Source organism: Sinocyclocheilus grahami, unplaced genomic scaffold (assembly GCF_001515645.1).
Source record: "Sinocyclocheilus grahami isolate Dianchi unplaced genomic scaffold, SAMN03320097.WGS_v1.1 scaffold216.1, whole genome shotgun sequence".
Taxonomy (NCBI): domain Eukaryota; kingdom Metazoa; phylum Chordata; class Actinopteri; order Cypriniformes; family Cyprinidae; genus Sinocyclocheilus; species Sinocyclocheilus grahami.
Window position 1 is genome coordinate 701,788 of NW_015505395.1, and position 19,732 is coordinate 721,519.

Here is a 19,732-nt window from a genome sequence, read left to right on the forward strand (position 1 = left end):
GTGAGATTGCTTTGATGAGAGTTACTTTTCCCCCGAATTCTCATTACTCATTATTTTATTAATTTTTTTTTTATTAAAGAAGCTGCATTTTAATAATGAATGATTTTATTAATGCTAAACCCCAACTCGAAAACCTTGATATCAGTAGATTCAAAGTAGAACATGATTTATGAGCTATTCAAATAGTAGAGCACGTAAATATCATATATCATCATAGTTTTTAACATTTCACTTAATTTGTGAGATCATTTTGAAACATTTGGCCTTCACAAATAGCCAAACACACACGCACACACACACACACACACACACACACACACACACACACACACACACACACACACTCCCTCTTGTGGCTCATTGAGAATAACACAACCTTATTGACCCCTCTCTATCTGTACAGAACACTTCTGTCCTGTTGTGTTCTGCTTAAATCATAATCTTCCTGATATGCTTGCAGGCAGTGGAAGATTACGTCCATGTTCTTTATCAAAAGATCATTTTTTCAAGCTCTGATCGGATCATCTCCTATTTCTTCCTGTTTAAGCTTCACGCCAACAGATGCTCCCATGAAACATCGTAATATTAAAAGAGCTTTAAAAAATCATACGATTTAAATAAGATTTATAAATAAGAAGCATTTTCTTAAGGGTTTTACATCGTAACATTAGTGTTGTATTGAACTGTTATGTAATGTGTTTACCAGGATTTATCAGACATTTTCTTGATGCTCTGGTGTGATAGGCTTTCCACTGAAACATGGATCTAAATTAATTTGGCTTTTATTATGTCTGATATTTATTTATATGGACGCACCTGAGGGCTGAATCAAGTTGACATGACTGTACAAACAGATGCAAGATGAGAGAAATGCCGCAACCGAATATCATGACTTCACATTGGGCTGCAGTGGTGCTGTTACCATGACAACAATCATCTTGGCAAGACCCTTCATCTTAACAAGAGCGTGCAAAGGTTTAGCAGCCCGACAATGACTGTGCCCACTGCCTCTCACACACACACCGTCTTGCAAGACTCAAGTCTTCTGGCTCCAGATCTGCTGTCGCAGGCTCTTCACCTTCTGCTGGGAGAACAAACACTGTCTGTCACTCCGTTATACTGTGTCCAGTTGAATTACAGCTGTAAAATGATTCAAAGTTCTGTCAATATTTGTGGATCGAGAGAAAGAAGATGAAAGAAAGAGAAATTAATGGAAAGCAAAGACAGGAAGAATAACAGAAAGTGACGGCCAGACAGACGCGTAGATAGATAGATGGATGGATGGATGGATGGATAGATAATTGATTGACAGTTTGATTTGATTGGCAGCTGCACTCATGAGGTTCAGACTTCTGCAGTCAGACTCAAGGTTCAGAGCTCCACAGATCTGAACACTTATTTGATTACAGGTTCTCATCCACACATATTGGATTAATGTTTAGGAGGACAGAGATGTTCACGGTTGTGCAAGATCAGATGTGGAAACCCATTACCATGATGAAGAAGATTAGCTGAAGCAGCAGTGAAAGTCCAAACACAAAGGTACACGGCGGATCTGAAACACATGGACGGGACAATTAGATCAACAGACATCACAGTAATTATCTTATCAGGACCCAAGAGTCGAGCACAGACTCAAACGAGATCTCAAATCCATTTCCAGTGACAATGCAGCAAACGGATGACTCCCATTTGAACTGGAAGCAACAGTTTGAAGTTAAAAATGTCTTGATGGATTTGTTTCTTACAAACACTCAGCTTTTGGCTTCACAAGACATTAACTGATGGACTGGAGTGGTGTGGATTACACTTGTGGATTATTGTGATGTTTTTATCAGCTGTTTGGACTCTCATTATGACGGCACCCATTCACTGCAGAGCATCCATTGCTGAGCAAGTGATGCAATGCTACATTTCTCCAAATCTGATGAACAAACTCACCTACATCTTGGATGGCTTGAGGGTGAGTGAATTTTCAGCTAATTTTTTATTTTTGTGTGTACTACTCCTTTAAAAGGACCTAAAAGTCCTTATAAATGTTACCTTTGTGTTTTCTTGTATCAGCAGAACCTGATGTCCAGATGCAGTGATTATGTAACATTTAAAAGCCTCATTTCTCTCTCAGGTGCTGTTAGAGTAACATAATACAGTCCATGACCTTCCCCTCAGTGCCTGATGTGATCCTCCTCTGAGTCGCTGAGTTTATGATGATGCAGCACTCGCCGCTTTAATCTCAACTGCACAAACTCACACGCAACACTGTGTGTTACACTGAAATGAAAGGATTTGAGAGTCCTGGGAAATCTCCTTTTTTATGGTTTTGAAAGAAGTCGATTCTATTCACTAAGGCTGCATTTATTTGATAAAAAAGTGATCATTGTGAAATATTATTACAATTTAAAATAACTGTTTTCTATGTGAATATATTGTAAAATGTAATTTATTTCTGTGATGCGCAGCTGTATTTTCAGCATCATTCCTCCAGTCTTCAGTGTCACGTGATCTTCAGAAATCAGTATAATATGCTGATTTGCTGCTCAGGAAACATTTCTGATTATTATCAATGGTGAAAACAGCTGTGCTGCTTCATATTTCTGTGGAACCCCTTTACCCCCAGAATTCTTTGATGAATAGAAAGTTCAAAAGAACAGCATTTTTGAAATCTTTTGCAACATTATAAATGTCTTCACTGTCACTTTGATTAATGCACTATTTAAACTATTTAATGCATCCTTGCTGAACTAAAGTATTAATTTCTTTTTTTTAAAAATCCACGGACAACTTTTTCTTGTAAATACACATTCAATTTATTACCAATTTAACACTCATTAGACATCTGACAGTGACTTCATTTAAAACATTCATAATTTTTTCTTTTTCCTCCAAAGAAAGATCTGAATTCATAATAACATCTATACAAAAACCAGTTAATAGGTACAATAATGGGCTTAAAAAGTGTTCTCAATTGTGTCAATGCAAATTCAATGGCAACGGAAATGACATGAGCAGCCACACGCAGTGAACAGCAGTGTGTGTGTGTGTGTGTGTGTGTGGGCTTACATCAAGAGCTTTATCACAAGGTACAACAGCGTCTCAGTACATGCACTAAAGTGCTAGTGTTTAAAGGCATGCATATCAAATATGATATCTGCAAAACTGCTGTCCAAATCCTAGTCAAGACATCCAGAAGAAACCTGCACTGGATTCTATAGTGGAATACTGTAGATCTCACAATTTGGAACCTATCCTAAACTATTGGATACTATCCAATCCAAAATAAATAGTTCACCCAAAAATGCAAATTTGCTTAGGCCATTCAAGACTGGATTCTATAGTGGAATACTGTAGATCTCACAATTTGGAACCAATCCTAAACTATTGGATACTATCCAATCCAAAATAAATAGTTCACCCAAAAATGCAAATTTGCTTAGGCCATTCATGTAGATGAGTTTATTTTTTCATGGAAATAGATTTGGAGAAATGTAGCATTGCATCACTTGCTCACCAATGGATGCTCTGCAGTGAATGGGTGCCGTCAGAATGAGAGTCCAAACAGCTGATTAAAGCATCACAATAATCCACAAGTAATCCACACCAGTACAGTCCAGCAATTAATGACGTGAGAAGCCAAAATCTGAGTGTTTGTAAGAAACAAATCCATCATTAAGATGTTTTAACTTTAAATAGTCACTTCTGGCTGAAATACTATACGTCTCTCACATCAAAATCCCAACGGTTTTGAAGTTAAAACGTCTTAATGATAGATTTGTTTTTGTGATGTTTTTATCAGCTGTTTGGACTCTCATTCTGACGGCACCCATTCACTGCAGATGATTCATTGGTGAGCTAGTGATGCAATGCTACATTTCTCCAAATCAGTTCTGATGAAAAAACATCTACATAGTACATTGTCAGCAAATTTTCATTTTCGGGTGAACTATTCCTTTAGGGTTCATTTTGACCCTGGTTCGAGCAGCTTTGCACACTTCTAATTTTGAAAATAGGTTTGCATCACTTTGAACCATTATCGGATGTGGGTCACAATTTGCTGCCAAACTTCTACAGTATGAAGCAATGCCGTGTTAGAATGTTACAAATGAGTCGCTAAGCAACCAACAACCAATCATAGACTGCCTCAATGGATGTCTTAATAAATATTCATGCATTTAAATCTTAGATCTGAGGGAAACATGTTGAGTTTTATATTTATTTTTCTTCTGTTTTTGCAGCATGTTTCAGCCAGAGCAGATTTACATGTTGTTACAGTTCATAAACTCTTTTACAACTGGTTTCAAATTACGACGTTAACTTCCAATTGGAATCCTGCAGAGTCGAACATTCAGTTTTATATTGGGTTTTAAATACATTATGATTGACATCATGTATCATTCGTCCCTGTCGAACTAGAGTGTGTGTGTGTGTTTCTCCTTTAGTTTTGATCTAATTCTCTTTACAAATACAACTGAGTCTTTTTAATTCAAGCATCAAAGGTTTCCAACGAAACGGGATGTATGCAGAAATTAAGAAAATAGCTTTATAAACTATATACACAGAACATAATTTAACAAATGATTTTCACCCCTCCAAAATGAATATAAATCAACACGTAAACTTTTATGCTGATCCGACAAATGTTATTACTATCCAGTTATATTTTTCAGAACATCTGAAAAGAAGTTTGCGGCTTCATGACCAACACATATCGAGTGGTATGTATTGCATACATTGTACACGGACACACACGGGTACGGGACCGTCGCGAGGTCACGCGTGTGTAGGCACCTCTTATGGAACACTTTGCGGTGTTTTGCGTCAGTACATTCCAGGTCCTTGATAATTCCGAAACGGAATTCTGGAACTGTTTCCTATTGGATCAGTTCAGCTGGTGCTCACAGAACTCTGCCCTCTAGTGGCAGGGCAGGTAAATGTTTTTTTAGAAAGGTTCTCAATGATTCCGTCGCTCCGACGGTGTGCGTAGTACGTGTGTGGTCAGGAATGGGAGATGGTTAAGGAGAGTGAAAGTGTAAATACAATCCTGATTTATCACCACACTTCCTTTTTTCGGGGCATTTCAGAAGTGAAATTTTAAAATCATACTTGAGGTTGAGATAAACCGGTTGCTGACTGAACTCAAGGTGTCAGAAAGCACAGAAGGATGTAGTCTAGGCTGGTTAAGGGAAAACCTCCTGACCGGGCTCCTCTATCTCCGGGATGGTCTGAACCGGTCTGACGGGCGAGGGGAAGCGGAACATCTCCGATCGGTCTTTGTAGTTGGGCGAGGATGAGGGCGAGTGGGCGGCCCAGCGGGAAGGAGGACGGCGGTTGGCGGGACGAGCCGGACGCAGGAAGCAGGAGTCCAGAGGTGGAGCCACTGGCGAACGAGGCAAGTCCTGTGTCAAGGAAGAAAACAGTTTATCTGTTAGTCGGTGGTAAGTCTGCAACAGTGGTGTTATTGTTAGCTGAATTGTCAGTTGTTTTCGTTAACTGAAATAAAGCTAAAATATTAGATAAAAAAAAAACTTGAATGAAAAACTGCATAAACACATTTCATTACACCAAATATACAAAATAATGTTCTTTTTAGCAACATCATATGACCTCTTTAAGACTACTAAAAATTACTAAAACTGAAATAAAAATAAATCAAAGCTGGATAAAAAAAAAACTAAAAATTATATTAAAAATGCTTTCATTATTTGAAATAAAGCTGAAATAAAATAGAAATATTAAATGAAAATTTGAAATTTCAATTAGAAATGTTGCCTTGGCAACTAACTGAAATAAAATAAGTTGAAGTACTAAAATGAATAAAACTGAAATAAAGATTATATTAAAGCTAAATATAAATTAAAAACTAAAGCCATTTTTTGTTCACTGCAATAAAGCTAAAATAAAAAAGTAATGAAAATAAGAAACTTAAATTAGAAATTTTAGTTAGTGCCTTGCCTTTGCAACTAACTCAAAAAAGTACTAAAATGAGTAAAACTGACATAAAAATAAATGTAAGCTAAACAGAAATAAAAAATAAAACTAATAAAAACGGCAAAAGAACACAACAAAATTACTAAAACAAACTAAAATTTAAATGAAAACTCAAAATATAAAAATAAATGTTAATTGCAAAGTTTAAATATAAATAAATACTATAATAGTATATACATAATACTAAAATAACACTGGTCTGCAAGCATTAGTGCTTTTACAGTTTAAACTTTGAGCTAAAATGGATTAACATCCATTTCATACTGTCTGTAGCAAATAGTAAAGAATAACACTCAGTTTGTTTCTGACTTTTGAGGAAAACCGTGGTTTCAGCTTGATTCATTTTAAACAGTTCTCATTAAAAATGAATGAGATTCCAGCATGAGAGGTGGATATTTTCTGTTGTTTGAATAATTCAGAAACAGGGATTTACTACGTCTTGAATCTGCGGTCGGTTTTTGAGTGAGACTTTGAAGCTGATGCAAAGTGAATTTAAATGGAGTCCTGCGGTTCAACTGAGGCAAAAAATGAATAAATAAATAACAACCTGAATGTTTCTGCACTCCAGTGACATCATAACCAACATGAAACAGTGTTGTCCTTATTAACTAAAACTAATGATTTCTCATCTTGTTAATCATTCATTTAAATAAGGTTGAAATAAGCTTAAATATAAATATCAGATGAAAAACTTAAACTTAAAATTAAACTTAAACTTAAAAAAAATAAGAAAATTAGAAATGTTTCCTTGGCAACTAAATGAAATAAATTAAGTTTGAAGTTGAAGTACTAAAAATATTACAACCGAAATAAAAATAAATAAAAGCTAAAACGAAATAAAAAAATAATAAAAAAATAAAAACAAATAAAAATGACAAAAGCACCAAAAATTACTGAAAATATATTAAAATAATATAAATATCACTGTATGACATGCATCACAAATCTATAACAATTAACCTGAAACACACTATAATTGCAAGCTTTGAACGAGCGTAAAGTTGCTAGATGTTAAGAAATGAGACCCAGCATTAGCAGCAGATGTTAAACGCTGTAGCAAAGGCACAGCCAACACCAACACCAGCCAATGAACCCCAAACGACCCCAACACACCACTATCACTGCTAGCATGCAGTAATGTTGAGCGCCGCTCACGTCCTGTTAACACCAGACAGCAAACATTACAGTACAGTGAACTGAGAAAGCACGAGATGTTACGCTGTAGTTTCCATCAGTAGGGCTGGTGAGGTTAAGACCCTTTAAAATGGACAAAAATAATACAATTACAAACACACAAACACGTACCTAAGAAAAGAAAAAAAAAAGGTGATTATATAGTCAAAATGGTTACACCATCCAAAAAGCCACTTGTGAGTTTGATACAGTGACTCCAAAGGTATTTGTACACTTAAAGGGACAGTTCACCCAAAAATGAAAATTCTGTCATTTACTCACCCTCAAGTTGTTCCAAACCTGTATGAATTTCTTTATTCTATTGAACACAAAAGAAGATATTTTGAAGAATGTTGGCGACCAAACAGTTGACGGCAGCCATTGACTTCTATTGTATGGGAAAAAAATACTATGGAAGTCAATAGCTACCATCAAATGTTTGGTTAGCAACATTCATCAAAATATCTTGTTTAGCCGAAAAAACTCAAATGAAAGAAAGAAACCGAGTAAATTATGACAATTTTAATTTTTGGATGAACTATCGCTTTAAGTCACTTTAAAAAGTGTCCAAATACTTTTTGTTTTCATTTTAAACACTAGTTTTATCTTTTAAAATGTCTGTTTGGGACATGTTGCACTTGAATAGTTTGCATGTGCTATTTATCTTTAAAATAGGTAAATACATTTGAGCCACTATATATCAGCCAAAGTTTCTTGTGTTTTGCCTTATGAAATCCCACCCCATGTGAATGAATGCTTGGGATAATTTAGGCTTTTTGGATGACTGTTTATTGGTGACGTCATTAATATCAGACGATGGGCATGCTCATACCTACATGAGGACAAAGAAAGTGTGACCACAACAAAGCACACACAATATTTCCCACAATGCCTAGCGGTGATACGGTGTCTACAAACTGTGTGGCATGCGGTGAGAGAAATCCATTAAAATCAGTCAGACGGAACACAAGTGAGGTCAATGTGAGGTCAAAGGCCAAGTAAGATCAGTGGAACTTACTGCACGGCGAGCACAAGCTGCGTTACAGTCCCCAGGGTGCAGTTAGTAAGACAGTATGGTTCTGGAGACAACCCAGAAAAACAGGAGTAAACACACGGGTCAAAATTACACAACCACATCAGACTCAGGTTAGAGCTACAGCGGGGATCTGGCAAGTCTGGCCGGGTCGCAGGGCGTCTACTGTAAAACCTGTAAAAGCAGCTCACTGTCCTTTAAATTTAAACATTTTAGCACAATATAGAGGTTTGGTGACAAAACCTGTCCAAGTCATATTTCCCCTCCAAAATAAAAAAAATATATAATATATTTTTAATATCATAATTGTAATATATTAAAATTGTATTCTTGTTTTAAATTTTGCCCAATTATCCTTAATATAGTGCAATAATATAATATAATATAATATAATAATACAATACAATACACCTGGACATGTTTTGGTGAGATTCGCCCTCATACATTGATACATGCACTCTACGACACATATGTTTTTACTTGTGTACACTCAGAATATATCCATACTTTTCCTAATAGCCTTGATATTCAGATTTATTTAGCAAGATGACTGTCTCAAACAACTGAAATAATCAATTAAAAAATGTACAAAAACATCTAATTTCCAATATAAAACTTTGTAACAACGCCAACTTGAAACACTGTGGGCTAAACTGGCACAACTGTTTAGTGAATTCATCCCTTTCTTCTGTTGTACTGTATGCATTCTTGCCTTGTAATATCCATTACGTTCAAAACACAAATCCCAGATACATACACTGCTCACGAAGAACCATCTGCCTTTAACGATGTTAAAATATTTGTAAATGTGTCTTTGACCATTAACATAGCATCATGGGATTGCGCAATGATGCCGCTCCTACAGTAAATGCAGATCTGTCTGTTGACAAATGTCTCATGCTTTCATGTGAGGGATTAATCGTCCAAATGGATAGAGGTAGGCAGGCATCAAACACTGGATACAACTTTATTATGGTGAATTAGAACATCTTGCATCCAAAGTTATTATGCAAGCTAGTTCCACTGCAAAATAAAAAAAAACAAGCAGCATGTGATTATACTACTGTTAGCATTGCAACAAAGCAGCGCGCTATAGCAGGCAGCTCAGATGTATAAGGCCTGTGCTCAGGCAGCGTTTGGCAGCTGGGAATTAGACTTTTTTATACTTTATTATAACAATTATGTACCTTGAAACTGCATTGGTCAAGTACCAAAACATTTAACAAGCAGTCAAATTTATACCGTAATATACAATCTACACTAAAAAAATGAGACAAACTAAGTGTGCATGCACCCGCAGGAAATAACAAAGTCACAAATGAGATCTAAATAATTCATTTGTGTCTACTAGACAGCAATGAGATTAGACTGAATGAAGACATTTGCTTAGGCCTCCTGCTAGAAAAACACCCCAGTAATCTTATACGGGTCTTCTCTAGAGTTTCAGAAGAGATCTCAACAATGTCTCAAACTGTGCTCAGAATTGCCAAGACACTAAAGTCTGAAATCAAAAGTTAGAATTTATAACAAAATCTTCATTTTGATGACAAATTACAAGGACAAACAGGAACAACTATTAAGAAAGTAAGGTCAATTTTTCAAGTTAACTAATTCTCCTAAGCTATAAAAGAGCATATCGTGTTCTTCCTTTAGGTAGAATAAAATAAACCTCTCAGTTACCTCAAGACATCCTGGTTTCTCTGTGTCTCCGGTTTTGTTCGGAGCAGCTGCGGATGAAGCGGAAAGCCTCCTTTCTTCTCTGAAGCTCTGCTCCAGTAGTTTCTTATTCAAGATCCGTGCTGCATTCTCAGCTAGCGTGTAGCCTGGAGGAGCGGACAGGTCCTGTCTGATGCTAATCACCTCTGGAGTTTTCTCGCCTTGCGTCTCTACAATCAGCTGCACAGGGCTTGGGGACCGGCCCCGAGAGTTCCTCAAAGGCCCCTGTGCAGCACAAACACTGGGAGATTTGGGGTCCGTTGACTCTTGAGGGCCTGCTTCAGTGGGACGAGAGCGGCTAGGGGACTTGTTGAATTTCTGAATAGGGTCGTATGCGATGGGCGTGTGGTCGATGATGTTGAAGAGGCTGGAGAGGCCGTCGTTGATAGTAGTGTGAACGGGACTGTCTCTGGTCGTAGTGGAACGGGCCCAAGCGGATTCGTTGTTCCCTTTTTGCTGCTGAGCAGTGGTTGTTGGGGTGGGAGCACGGGTTTGACCAACAGGTTGTTCTGCTTTGCCAGAGTTAGAAGGTTTCCGTTGGAGCTTAGGTGAGCCATATTTTGGCGAACAGCATGGGCGTTCAAACTTGGCTTGAACGACTGGAGAGTACTGCATCTTTCTCAGGCTACGTGAAGGAGATGAGATGGGCGTGGAGCCTCCTTTGGGCGTTAGACAGCGGTGAGGGCTGCTTGTGAGGGTGCGAACAGCCTCTGTTTGCAATCCCACGCTGATGGTCAGGGTGGTCTGTGTTCCCCGTGTGGTTAAACCATTCGTCTGACATGCCATGTCCCGTAGCTGCCTTTCCGGAGGGCTGGATCCAGATGCAGAAGATGATCGGATGGCATTCCGAGCAGAAAACGCCTTTTCCTTCATGTCATCGCTCAGATTCCGTGCCAGCTCCAGCTCTAATGACGAGGTATACCCGACAGCAGCGCAAATCGATGGACGTTCTCCAGGCCTAAGTCCTGCCTCCAAATGACTCCTTAGCTCACATGGCCACCTTCCTCCAAACACCTCCTCAGCATCGCCTACTACCTCCCCTGCCTTTACTTTGGTCACTTTGGAGAACATGTATTCCTGCTCAGGGGGGCCTGGAGCTGACCGCTCCCCTCGAACGGGACTGTGGAGGATCTGCACCCCAAACTGTTCCCCCCCCTGGGCTGCCCTGAGTGGGAGCTTCTGGCAGTACTCAGGGATACTCATGGTGTTGGTGGTCAAGGTAGTGCTGGTGGTCAGGTACCAGGAGGCTGGCTGGAATGCTTCTGAAGTAGACTCTGCCCTTCGGGATTCTGCCCTCTCTGCCCAGGCCTCCATCACTGGAGAGGGGATTACTGGGCCAGGAATGGGGCAAGTGGCCAGGGAGCTGGTGGGCAGATCCCAACCCTTACTATTAAACTCCTCAATGTATTTGAGGTCATCTGGTGAAAGGGGAGGAGTCACATCATCCCGCTCGTGCTCGCCAGGCTTGCTCTTATCTGGCAGGAAGGGGGAACTGTCCATCAAACGCTGGAAGTCACTCATGGAGCAGACTGACTTTGCCCTGTGGAGGTAAAAATGGATAAAAAGTTACATTGGTGTTGCTAAACATTGTAACCAACGATAGATGCAATGCTCACAGAAAGTATATTATAAAGCAGCACAATGTCGCTGTTTACTTTTTGGAATAGCCTTTGTGTCTCAAGGGGAGCACATCTACCGTATGTTCTCAGAGTTAACACTATACTCCCCTAACCTTGAGAACATGGGACCCTAAGAACTAGGGAACATAGAACCTCGGGAACAATGGATCCTGGGAACAGGGGAACATAGAACCCTAAGAACGTGGAAGCTTAGGAACAGGGGACCTTGGGAACTGGGGACACAGGACCCTAGGAACATGGGACGCTAAGAACTGGGGAACATAGAACCCTAAGAACATGGAAGTCTGGAAACTAAGGAACATAGAACCTTAAGAAAATGGAAGTCTGAAAACTGGGGAACACAGAATCCTAATAACGTAAGAGCTTGGGAACAGGGGATCTTGGGAACTGGGGACATAGGACCCTAGGAACATGGGACGCTAGGAACTGGGGAACATAGAACCCTCAAGAACATGGAAGTCTGGTAACTGGGGAACATAGAACCCTACGAACATAGGAATAACTCCATCAGGAGCATGCCGATGATACTTTAAAGCACTCTATAGGTAGGCAGCGCACTGGGTTTACTGTGTCAGCCACAAAGAATAAGTATCTTTATTAGAACAATACACGTGCACTGATGAAGTTATCTTTACTTTGTTGCTGGCACATTTAATCTCTGGCCTACTAAGATTAAACCATTCCTTTCCATTCACAATTCTCCTGAGATGTTGCCGAAATGACAACAACAGCACAGTCTAAGCATATCCATTTATGTAGCTGTTTTCAAGTTTTGTCAAGCTTTGCTATTCTTCAGAGGAATTTTAGGTTCCTAAGAGAAGAACAAAGTCACTTTAATCACTTAGACTAGCCCACACATACTCATAAACACACACATACAAACAAAAACCATACCTGAGTAGGCTGCCGCCACTCTTCTCTTCCTCAGGGTAAATGGCAGGATCCACACTCTCAGAGATCTCATTCAGTGCCTGAAACAACAACACGGTTAAAACATAAAAGCCACAAATTGTTAACTTGCTTTAAAAATGTATGCAGTACATTTGAGTGCAGATAGTTTTGCCATGTAATAATTCTTCCTCATTTCACATGCAAAGATGTTAGCCAATCATAAAAGAGGTAATTTACATATATAACTCTTTTACAGCAGCAAAAACAGCCTGTTTAATAATAAGGGTCAGAGAGAGGATAATGACCATGAAAAACAAAAAATATCTTTGGTGCCAAAAAAAAAAAAGCAAACAAAAAAACAACAACATTATAAGTGGAGACTCATTTAAAAAAAGAAAAAGAAGCATGATATGAAATGTGCCCCATCGTGCAGTGTGTACTGATGTCTTACTCTCTCTCTTACTTCCTTCATGTGGGGGAACCGCTTTTCGCTCTCCAGACGTGATGGAGGAGGCACCTCGGCTTCGCTCAGAGGATCCAGAGAGAGGGCATCCAGGAACAGGCTCTCTGGGGGCCGGTGTCCCTCAAAGGGTCTGGGTCTGCCCATCGCCCCCTTCTCCTCCAGTGTGGCCTCTGAGTCGGAGTGGGAACGCGTGTGTGCGGCTGTGCAGGGGAAGCGTGGAGATCTAGGAGCCTTACAGGGGCTCTCCTGAGGAGAGAAGACATGCGCTGTGCCTCCTTCTGGCTGGAGAACATCTTTCTGCATCTGGGATGGAGAAGATAAGATATTGGCTTCGTTTCAAGACCTAGTAAGCTGTCTTTCTGCCAACTGTCCACATAGGCAACTATCTTCTAAGGCAGGGTTTTTTTGGCTGGCTTAACCCCTTAGACGTAAAACATTTACTTGAAGTCTATAATTCAACAACACATTTCCATGTTCATGGTTCTCTGATGTTGGTTAATGGTCACATGACATGCATGCAAATTGATAAAATATTTAATCTTTTATTAAAAAGTGTTTTATTTTGACATTGTAACTGGAGCCCAATCAAACGTAATAATAATAATAATAATTTTAGTTCTAATTATATTATTATATTTAACTCTAATTATTAGAAATCAATACATAAATATATTACTGTTGTAAATTACAATAAATACAATTTTTAAAAATCGATATTTAATTAAGTTACAATACAAAAATTTTTTTTCTTAATAAAGTGAACCTAGTGCATGTTGCATTACAAAAATGCATGTTAAACTCTCAGCGCAAGCAGAGTTTTATGCATTTACTATAAACTAAGCTGCCCTGAGATGCTGAGTACAGTGGATTATCTCATGATGATTATGTTAACAAGCTGCTCAAACAACGAAGCACAAAGAAATAATGAGTTTCCATGATTGATTCCGCTATTTTCCTGTTTATCTCTGTGAAGCTGCTTTGACACAATCTGTATTGTAGTAAACGCTATAGAAATATAGGTGACTTGATTATTGCCATATTTAATTACGCTTAATACTAATACCTTCCAGCACTGAACACACTTACATGTCTCATCTACCATGTACTGAGTGATGTGTATGAGTGAAATAAGAAGGAATTACACCACGGACCTTTTCCATTTTGCGGTACATTTCCCGTACGCTGCGGTCCCACTCCTGCCTCTCTTTCTCAAACCGCTCCAGTAGTTCATTCCGCTCGTGGGTCCAGCGCTTTTCTCCGTGCTGCAGTTTCCAGCGCAGCTCCAGTGCTGTGCTGTGACTGTCGGCCAGCAGACAGCGCTGCTCCTCCCGCTCCTGCTGTAACACATCTGAAGCAACTGCACCTTCATCTGCGACTGCGCCTGCAGACTCTCCTCTCATATCCTGCAGCTGCAGGGATGACAGAAAGACAAGAAAAAGAATAAATGGCACCATAGGGTGTTTGGAATAACATACTGCTCATTCTAGCTTTGCATAGCATGCATGATATGCAGATTTTATATATGCATAGAACAACCGAATGACATGCTACAATTAGCAGTATAGTATAGCAGTATAGTATAGAGCACGAAACTGTATCCCATAATTAAATGCATTACACTGGACCTTCAATTTACAGTGTGACAAAAGAACCATAATTGCAGCTGTGATTTATAACATCATACGGTGAACTGCAATTTGTTAAATGCTATTTTTTAACAAAAAGTATACAGTACATAGTGTATACTGCAAAGAATGGAATCAGCAGTATGTGAGTGTTCAATTCTGAACGCAGCCAGACAAACACACTCAAATAGCACTCTACGTAGCTGTAAATATATAGCCAGTGTGTAAGTTTGCCAAATAGCCTAAACGAAATGCAGTACATGTAGTGCAGCAGAGTCCAGAAACACCTTCCTCGCATGTCTAGCCAGATGTTCCTAATCTACACGCTGTCTGAATTAGCAGAGCTCCTCTGACATCTGCTTTCTTTTAATAGACCATGACTATGTTTGACGGCCGAACTGCACCACTGCATAAATATAGCTGGCTATTTAAAGACGCTCCCTAACTTACTGACACAAAAACAGCACAAGTCACTGTAAGCCGAAAGCAACGCATGGCACTGTGGATGCTTAACGTCTTAGCAGACGCTGCTTAACAAGATTTATGTCTAGTTAAGGTATAAAGAAAATCAGTTTTATGACGAGACCAAATTTCACATTCGACTCTTTAGAAAGTCACCTTGGACATAATGGCTCAAAAAAAGCTATTTACACTACCTTACAAAAGTTTGAGTTGGTAACATTTTTAAAAGTCACTGTAAGCCGAAAGCAACGCATGGCACTGTGGATGCTTAACGTCTTAGCAGACGCTGCTTAACAAGATTTACGTCTAGTTAAGGCATAAAGAAAATCAGTTTTATGACGAGACCAAATTTCACATTCGACTCTTTAGAAAGTCACCTTGGACATAATGGCTCAAAAAAAGCTATTTACACTACCTCGGTAACATTTTTAATGTTTGGGAAAGAAGTATCTTCTGCTCACCAAGGCTGCATTTATTTGATCAAAATACAGTAAAAACAGTAATACTGTGAAACATTATTAACATTTAAAATAATTATTTTCTATTTGAATATCTTATAAAATGTAATTTATTCCTGTGATGCTGTATTTTCAGCATCATTACTCCAGTCTTCAGTGTCACATGATCCTTCAGAAATCATTCTAATATACTGATGTTCTGCTCAAGAAACATTTCTGATTATTATCAATGTTGAAAACAGTTGAGCTGCTTCGTATTTTTGTGGATACGGTGATACATTTTATTTTTCAGGATTCTTTGATGAACAGAAAGAAAGAACAACATTTATGTGAAATAAAAATCTTTTTTAACATTAAAAATGTCTTTACTGTCACATTTGATCATTTTAATGTGTCTTTGATGAATAAATGTATTAATTTCTTTCTAATTTCCCTAAACATTTTAATGGTAGTGTAAATCATTTAGTTTAAAATATTTTTAAGCTAAATATTTTTATTTATATTTTTAAAACACTTTTTAACTATAAAATTAAATAATTGTTCTATACTTTTTTTTAATGCAGTTAAAAATTTAATTTGATTAAAAAGTAACTATTCCACATATATATTAGTTTGTACTTATATATGTGACTCATGAACGAGTGAGTGACCATTAATAGAGTTGATGTGAAGTAGAGCGTTTTTTTAGTTCAGCCACTTATGAGTTTCCATGTCTGTTGGGATGCTGTCTGAGAAGGTAGCTGCCTATGTAGACAGCAGTCCGGTTTTGCAACAGGTTTGAGGTGCTGTACTGTCTGTCACAGGTGATTCTGCTGTGATGTCAGGTATGTTTCTGTACCCTGGTGACATGACTCCTCATTTCAGCGCGCTGTATCTCCCACTCCGCTCTCTCGTTGGCTAACGCCTGCTGCAGCTGCCAGCGCCGCTGCGCCTCCTCGCGGAGCTCCGCCCTGAACTCCTCCAGCAGGGAGCGCAGCGCATGCAGCACACGCCGACTGTCCCCTGCCTGCACACATAGAGGACAGTGTTATTGCACAGAGACTGCTCTGTTGTAGCTTAATGGAATTCTCAGTTTAAGTATCAACTTCGTCTCAGATGTTTCTCCTGCTATTCTTTAGGAAAAGGACACAAATGAGTCACTAGTTTTTATCTAGTAAGAGTGTAGTGCTATAAAATGAATGTGAACAGCAGCTCAGATCATTAACGAGAAATGTTTACGTTTACATTGAGATCTCTGACTTCTGATCGCAGACTTTTGTATCTTGAGCAGATCTTTTCTGAAACCCTACTCTCCCACATGTGAGTAAAAATCAGTGTTGGCTAGTATATGTCAACTAGTATACTAATTCTAACAATGCCAGAGAATGCACTATGGTTTAGCACGATTATCAAAGTCTGTGTTGCAATCATATAAATATATAATCTGACGTGCTGTGTGCGGCTCCACATGAACTCTATCTCTGCAAGAGCTGTGAGTTTGACTCACTTATAATGTGCATTTGTAAATGCAAAAAAAAAAAGCAAACAAATTAACCATAAATATCTGTATTGTAATTGTACTATTGTTATATAAAATAATAATAATTATCATTTGTGCTGAGAAAGATATGAGAAGTAGGACTTTGTCATGTATTTAGTCTGTCTAGTCTCCGTTGATCTTATATAGGTTAATAAGTAATATTTTGCAAAGATCTCATCTGTGATTTTTCTTTTCTGTATGTGAGGGACCGTAAAATGCATTTCTAAGAAAGAACTGATTAGTTGTGGGTTTGTATTATTAATTAGGTAGAAGTGGGAGAGAGTTAATCATGACTCAATAACTCAGTCTCTCTTAGTCAGCGCCTCTCTTAAGCGGCTTTAATTAAAGAAACAGTTCTGTCATTATTTATTAACGCTCGTCACTTCAAAGGCATCCTGTTCAAACTAAAAATGAGCATAAATGAGATTTGTGATCAAAGAAGAACATTTATAAAATCTGAGACACATAATATCAAATCTCCTTTAAAGGGATAGTTCACCCAAAAATGAAAATCACCCCATGATTTACTCACCCTCAAGCCATCCTAGGTGTATATGACTTTCTTCTTCCAGACGAATACAATCTGAGTTATATTAAAAATGTCCTGGCTCTTCCAAGCTTTATAATGGCAGTGAATGGGTGTTGAGATTTTGAAGCTAAATAAAGTGCATCCATCCATCATAAGAAGTGCTGTAAACAAAACTAGGTTCTCGTGAGACTAGCATATTCTCACCAGAGCTTACACTACTCCTACGTCATCCGCTGGAATGCCACTCTCTCGTGAACGCGCGTACGACAGTTAGCGGAAGCTAGAGATTACGGTTTATAAAGTTGTAAATATGGATATTTTTCTTATACAAACACATCGCTTCACTTCAGGAGGCCGTTATTAACCCCTTGCAGCTGTGTGGATTACTTTTTATGATGGATGGATGCAGTTTATTTTGCTTCAAAATCTCAACACCCATTCACTGCCATTATAAAGCTGGGAAGAGTCAGGACATTTTTTTTTATATAACAGCGACTGAATTTGTCTGGAAGAAGAAAGTGATATACACCTAGGATGGCTTGAGGGTGAGTAAATCATGGGGTAATTTTCATTTTTGGGTGAACTCTCCCTTTAAGTGTGCAATTTCTAAATAAAATAGCAAACAAACTCAAATCTCAAATTCACCATTTATTGAAATAATGTTATATTCAGCTCTGTCCGGCTAAACAAACATTGCATTTCAATTAGTGAAGCCAGTGGAGCAGAAATAACACTATAACAGGAATGTCCTGTGAGAGATGGTTCAATAAACCAACCTTACTAATCTTACTAAGGAACATATCTTCCATCAGTAGTACATAAGCTTCATCAGCACAGCAGAAATTCACAGCATCAGTGGAGCCAGCGGCATTTGCTTTGAGAGTGCATGTTCAGCACAAATGACTTATTCTACTGAAATTCATTCAAAACCATGTGTACACTGAGAGAAGGCCACATCCTTATAAACAAGAGTATGTGTCAGCCTTTAATGATTTGTAAAACTAAAGCATTTACAAACTCCTGCACTTTTATTATTTATATTATTACTTTTATTACACGATTAAATAATAGACTAGAGCTGAGAGAAGGTTTTACTGCTTTATATGGAGCAAACAGGCACTGCTGCTGAAACATTTACACTGATTTAATATTTACCACAGACCACAGAGGAGAGAGATTTTAAGGTGAACAATCAAAAGCACAGATTTAGTTTTTTTTCTCTAGTTTGTTTAATATACAAAAGGATGAATGTGATTAACAACAATCTCGCATCCTAAATCATGTTTTAACACTGAGGATTATTACATACAGTGCTTCTCGTGTTATTGCCTGCTTCAGATTAATCACTTCTTGTATTACTCATTTATATTTGGATAAAAGCATCTGCTAAATGAATAAATGTAAATGTATTTAAAAATGTCTTGTAATGAAATTTAGACTTAACTTTAGAATTGATTTAATTTGCTATAGAATGGAAATTCGGTTTTGGATTTGGCACAACTGGCACAGATGAAAATCAAGGAAATACAATCCTGCTGTCCACAAACCATATTTTTACATTTTCGATGGATATGTTGCTGTGGTATTAAAAAAAATAGATAAATAAAATGCATAACTGAGTGAATCCCTGTGACATTATTTTCATTACAAAATATGTTGCTGTGGTATTTGACCTGTTTCTGGTACTGGAATCTCTCCGGTGACTGCAGGAGGGGGCCGGGCTCTGTGAGGTCCCTTCCTGTGATTTGGGCACACACTTTGTCTTCCCTCTCCATCTCTCCATCTCCCTGGTCGATCATAATGCCCAGTTCTGGAATGCTCTCCAATCGTTCATACTGAAGAAACAAATAAGAGGGTAAGCAGAGAAAATGTTTACAGTTAACACCTTAGCATTCCGGTAAAATTCCCTGAAATGCCTAAAACACGCAGTGTACCGCGTGTACAGTGGAACGCTAACAGGTTAAAGTTTAATCAAAACTTAATAAAATTAAATAAATAAATATTTTTTTAAATAAAACAAAAAATAAAAATACATTTAAAGGGGTCATATTACGTTGCTAAAAAGAACATTATGTTGTGTATTTGGTGTAATGAAATGTATTTATGCAGTTTAAGCTTCAAAAAACATTATTTTCCACATAATGTACATTATTGTTTCTCCTCTATGCCCCGCCTTTCTGAAACGCGTTGATTTTTAAAAAGCTCATCGGTCTGAAAAGCAAGGTGAGCTCTGATTGG

At 38.2% G+C, this 19,732-nt stretch overlaps 1 protein-coding gene across 6 annotated transcripts in view; it reads right to left on the bottom strand.

Annotated features, from left to right (window-relative positions):
* Positions 1 to 3,902: 3,902 nt before the first annotated feature.
* Positions 3,903 to 19,732, bottom strand: part of LOC107596231 (microtubule cross-linking factor 1-like) — a 55,972-nt gene continuing 40,142 nt past the window's right edge. For 4 of the 6 annotated variants that reach the window (XM_016286914.1, XM_016286913.1, XM_016286911.1 and 1 more), the window contains 7 exons: positions 19,168 to 19,329; positions 16,285 to 16,452; positions 14,053 to 14,310; positions 12,890 to 13,204; positions 12,442 to 12,518; positions 9,872 to 11,447; positions 3,903 to 5,393 (listed from right to left, as the gene is read on the bottom strand). In XM_016286914.1, coding sequence (XP_016142400.1) covers positions 5,175 to 5,393; positions 9,872 to 11,447; positions 12,442 to 12,518; positions 12,890 to 13,204; positions 14,053 to 14,310; positions 16,285 to 16,452; positions 19,168 to 19,329 — 2,775 coding nt within the window. In that variant the 3' untranslated portion in view covers positions 3,903 to 5,174. Of the gene's footprint in view, positions 5,394 to 8,176; positions 8,238 to 9,871; positions 11,448 to 12,441; positions 12,519 to 12,889; positions 13,205 to 14,052; positions 14,311 to 16,284; positions 16,453 to 19,167; positions 19,330 to 19,732 lie in introns of all 6 variants that reach the window. The other 2 variants (XM_016286916.1, XM_016286912.1) reach the window with 2 other exon arrangements.